The 4,497-nt window shown below is 33.4% G+C and overlaps 1 protein-coding gene and 1 long non-coding RNA gene across 2 annotated transcripts; both read left to right on the top strand.

The window, feature by feature from the left end:
* The first annotated feature begins 1,299 nt into the window (after nucleotides 1-1,299).
* On the top strand, nucleotides 1,300-2,181 carry LOC147534538 (protein RESPONSE TO LOW SULFUR 3-like). Its single transcript, XM_086645882.1, has one exon. The coding sequence runs from the start codon at nucleotides 1,424-1,426 to the stop codon at nucleotides 1,802-1,804; it is 381 nt and encodes a 126-aa protein (XP_086502008.1). The 5' UTR covers nucleotides 1,300-1,423; the 3' UTR covers nucleotides 1,805-2,181.
* Nucleotides 2,182-3,394: 1,213 nt separating this feature from the next.
* LOC147534539 (uncharacterized) lies at nucleotides 3,395-4,159 on the top strand. The gene is made up of 2 exons (XR_015228110.1): nucleotides 3,395-4,033; nucleotides 4,082-4,159. It is a non-coding gene; the product is annotated as an uncharacterized LOC147534539 (long non-coding RNA).
* Nucleotides 4,160-4,497: the final 338 nt, after the last annotated feature.

Raw genomic sequence — 4,497 nt, forward strand, 5'->3', positions numbered from 1 at the left:
ACCAAAAAAACAATACAATATATAATTGCACTAAGGGAATATTTTAAGCCTTACGTACTTTATCTTCTTTTGCTTTTTTTTTTTTGATGAAAAATTTCTTTTCTTTTCACTGAAAAATGATTAAAATTGGTACAACATGTTAGGGGAATAATAGAATTATTCGTTCAAAATACTAACCATCCTTGTTTCAACAAAAAAAAAAAGAACATCCTTCCTTATGTCATATAAATATTAAATGTTAAGGGGAAATAAGTAAATAACTATTCTTACCAGAATTATGCTTCATGTGAGAAGTTCACAAATATGACAATTTTGTCAATCCTTATATACCAACTTGCATTTTATAAAGATACCACTCAAAATAAGTAGGGTTATTTCCCTAATGGCCCCAAACTTTGTGACCAGCTTCCCGCCGGCCCCCCTACTTTACGAAAAATACCCATATGGCCCCCTTCCGTTATAACATCGTTACTCTCTCTCTTCCATTTCTTTTCTCTCTCTTCCAACATGTTTTCTCTCTCTGCCACCTCGTTAAAACCAGCCAACTCATCATATGGCGACCTTCCCGGAGAAGATGATGGGTTGGTTGGTTTTAACGAGGTGGCAGAGAGAGAAAACATGTTGGAGGAGAGAGAAAAGAAATGGAAGAGAGAGTAACGGTGTTATAACGGAAGGGGACCATATGGGTATTTCTCGTAAAGTAGGGGGTCAGGCGGGAAGCTGGTCACAAAGTTGGGGGCCATTAGGGAAATAACCCAAATAAGTATCAATAGTTTGATATAACATGGGTGAATTGTGGACCACACGGTGAAGTCCTCATAAAGTATATGTGAGATATTTTCTTTTTTCTCCTGGTCTGAATTTGACTAGCCAACTCAATTTTATTTTTTTATTTTTTTGTTAAGAATACTAGCCAACTCAATTGGATTCGAAAAAACTCAAATTAGTTACTCTGACTAATCAGCAAAAAACAAATATTTAATCTACGTCTATTCAGATTTTGAGTCAGACATCTGACTTGAAATCAACACTATCCTACTTTGGATTTCGATAGTGAGGTCAGCACGTGCTATTCTCTTCAATTATTGATGGATATTGTTATGGTGACAACCAAACACTTAAATCTTCTCCACTATTTATGCCCTCAATTGTTATCTTTGTCTTAATTGATACAGATCTAATTAACTAAACATAGTTTATTCCACACGTAAGCAACTAATCAAACTTTAATCTCTTTCTCTAGATACATTGAACCTAGACATATCATTTTGGTTCTATATAAACCCACCATTTTCTAACTTCTATTAACAAACCATCTTCACTTCCAATTCATCCTCATAACAAAGAATTCATCAAATTCCGGTTCAAATCTGTTCCAATTTTCCTTTTTATCAGTTCAATTCCGTTCCAAAATTTTACATCAATGGCACCAAGCTTAGCAATTGCTCCTCCCCAACCTCAGAACCATTTCTTCTTTAAGAACCAAAATTCGACCAAACCCAACACCAAATTCAATCAAGAAGAAGTGTTGAAGAAGAAAAATGAAGATTTAGAGAGAGAATTAAGGGAAAGTCTAGAGAGAGAAAGTAAAATGAAAGAGGAATTAGGAAGAATGAAACAAAGATTATATGTAGTTGAAGAAGCAGAGGAAAGACTCTGTTCTCAACTTGGTGAATTAGAAGCTGAAGCTCTTGATCATGTTCGTCTTTATCAAGCACAAATTAGATCTCTAACTGAACAACTCTCTTCTGCTAACAAACTTCTCCAATCTTCTTCTACCCACTCTCTCAAATTAAGCTTTTAGGTCTCTCCAATCACAATATATTTGTAATATAGGATATTGTTTATTTTTTTCTATATATGATTTGAGGTCTAAATAGACTTGAATTAGATTTCAAACTCTTTCTTTGTGTATAACTTGTGATGTCTGACTAGTTTGAATGACCGAAATCTACTTGATTCAGACAACGAGGAAAAGAACGCCACCTACGAATGAAAGTAAGAGGGTCGCTTGAATTAATCTTATTAGAATATCTTCTCCTAAGTTGTTATCTTTTCTAGGAATTTTTCTACATTTCGAGCTTGTGAGATTAGTGATCCTGTGAATTAATTGTGTGGTTGTAATTTTGATGATAATGTTATGATAATGAGTTTGTTTTCTATTTGAATCCTAAATTATAACGTCGGGTGAATAGGATTCCATTTTTTTTTAGTCTAATCAATAATTAAATATAGAGTGAGTTTAGTAAATATTCACGTCTCCGCTATATCTTTAATTGTACTTACATAAGAGCAAATCATCCAGTGTAACTCTCAAACTTAGAAACTTCGAGTGTCACGTATGATTTTCTGTAGATTTTTTTAACTCAATTTGAATCATTAATGTAGCCGTGGTTAAATAGAGAATTTTTAAGAGTGTACTCTATTTTTATCATGTCTTCTTAAGATATTTCTAATCGTCAAATTCATTATTTGTAATATTCAGACCGATGGGAAAAAAACTCTTCATATATCTTCAACATAACCAATTATTCTTTAGAAAAATAATCTTGTCACATAAATAAAAGAATTAAAAACTTTAGAGATTAGCATTGGAGACGCATAAAAATTGGAGAAACTCAATTTTTTTTTTTTGAACTGGTAAGAGTGTGCCTCGAACCCTTGACCGAACATGTAGACATATATACATTACCACTAGTTCAAAGTGAATTCCATATAGTACATGGAAAAGTCTTCAAGCAAAACAAAATATCTCATAGGATCCGTTTTATGGTGTAGATTGGACAATTTTTTTTTTTGATGAAAGAGTGTAGATTGGACAATAAGACAGTGGGATAAATTTCATTAAATTTAATAAAGATATGATGACATGTGATTGGCCCAATCTTTATTTTTGTAGAGAGAATGAATGGTGGCCCTTTGTTCCTCCTATTCTACTACTAGTATATAATTAGTGGGGTCATACGTGTGGTTGATATTTTTCTTTTGTTAAAATTATGTGTGGTTGAGATTTTAGTAAAATGCAAAATTTTAGTTTAATAATGTAAAAGGTAACAATATTATTTTATAGTAGTCAAATAAACAAAAAAGGTTATCTTTTTTTTTTGGCCGCGGCTTTGGGGAATAAAGAAAATTCTCCAGAGAATAAATTTTCGAGGGAATCCAGATTTTTTTTAAAATTCTCCGGGGAATAAATTTTTAAGGGGAATACAAAATACATTTTTTTGAAAGTTTTCCTATATCTCATCACCTCTCTCTGCCACCTAACCTTCTCGCCACCTCATCATCATCTTCTCCGGGAAGGTCGCCGGTCGGCCAATTTTCCGACCGGCGACCTTCAAACATAAAAAAAAAAAAATTTATTTTTTTCCTCTCTCCTCTTTCTCTCTCTAAATTTTTTTTTTTCAAACACTCTTCTCTCTCTCTCTCTAGATCTGGTGAACCAGATCTGGTTCACCAGATCTAGATGGTCTGTTCACAGACCATTAAAGGTCTGCAAACAGACCTTCAACAAGGTCATGGACAAACAAATCATGGATTTCCTTCATTGGATCTTTCTCTCTCAAAATCTAAAAATTGAAAAAATAATCTAAAATTTCTCCATGAATACTTCCAAGTTCATGGACAAACAAATCGTGGATCTTTCCGAATCATCATCATCATCCCCAAACGACATTTTTTTCATCGACTTATTAAATTCTCAGGAAGAAAAACACAACAAACAAACGGGTATCAAAAAAGATCTTAACGAAAATATATTACCTAGTTACGATTTTCAACCGACCTCTTACTACTTCACAATCTCTTAATCACCAAGGGATCACTCAACCTGGAACTAGGGTTTCGAATTCCGTTGATACCAAGATCAACTCTTCTGTTAGAGTATGTATCTCTCTCTCTCTATTTATTGCCCTATATGTTGGTGGGATAGTTTTGCACTAACCCATGATTACTGATTCTAGGGTTTTTTTTCCTTCTTCTAATTGATTATTGGTCTTTGATTATCTGTTTGAAGATTAGTTGAATAATTGTAGTAGGGGGTTTGATCTCAATTCAACTCCGATTAGTTGAATAATTGTAGTAGGGGGTTTGATCTCAATTCAACTCCGGGATAAGATGTGAAATTGAATTAAGGAAAACCCAAATTGAATTAGGTTTATTATTCTTCATCGGAACAAAGTGTTATTTGAATTGCAAATCAAATTTGAAAAAAAAAAAAAAAATTTAGAGAGAGAAAGAGGAGAGAGGAAAAAAAATAATTTTTTTTTTTATGTTTGAAGGTCGCCGGCCGGAAAATTCGGCCTTCCCGGAGAAGATGATGATGAGGTGGCGAGAAGGTTAGGTGGCAGAGAGAGGTGATGAGATGGAGGAGCCTTTTTTATAGCATCTTCTAAAATTAGAAGCCCCTTAGGAATAAAAAGAAATATAAAAAGTCAATCTTATTTGACTAGTTTTAAGAAAAATCTTTATTCCCCGGAGAATTTTCTTTATTCCCCA

Source organism: Eschscholzia californica, unplaced genomic scaffold, assembly GCF_041429995.1.
Source record: "Eschscholzia californica isolate CP2 unplaced genomic scaffold, dmEscCali1.0.p SCAF_6, whole genome shotgun sequence".
Lineage (NCBI taxonomy): Eukaryota > Viridiplantae > Streptophyta > Magnoliopsida > Ranunculales > Papaveraceae > Eschscholzia > Eschscholzia californica.

Excerpts from the sequence above, each read along its gene's own strand:
- LOC147534538 (XM_086645882.1), top strand. The coding sequence starts at position 1,424 with ATGGCACCAAGCTTAGCAATTGCTCCTCCCCAACCTCAGAACCATTTC.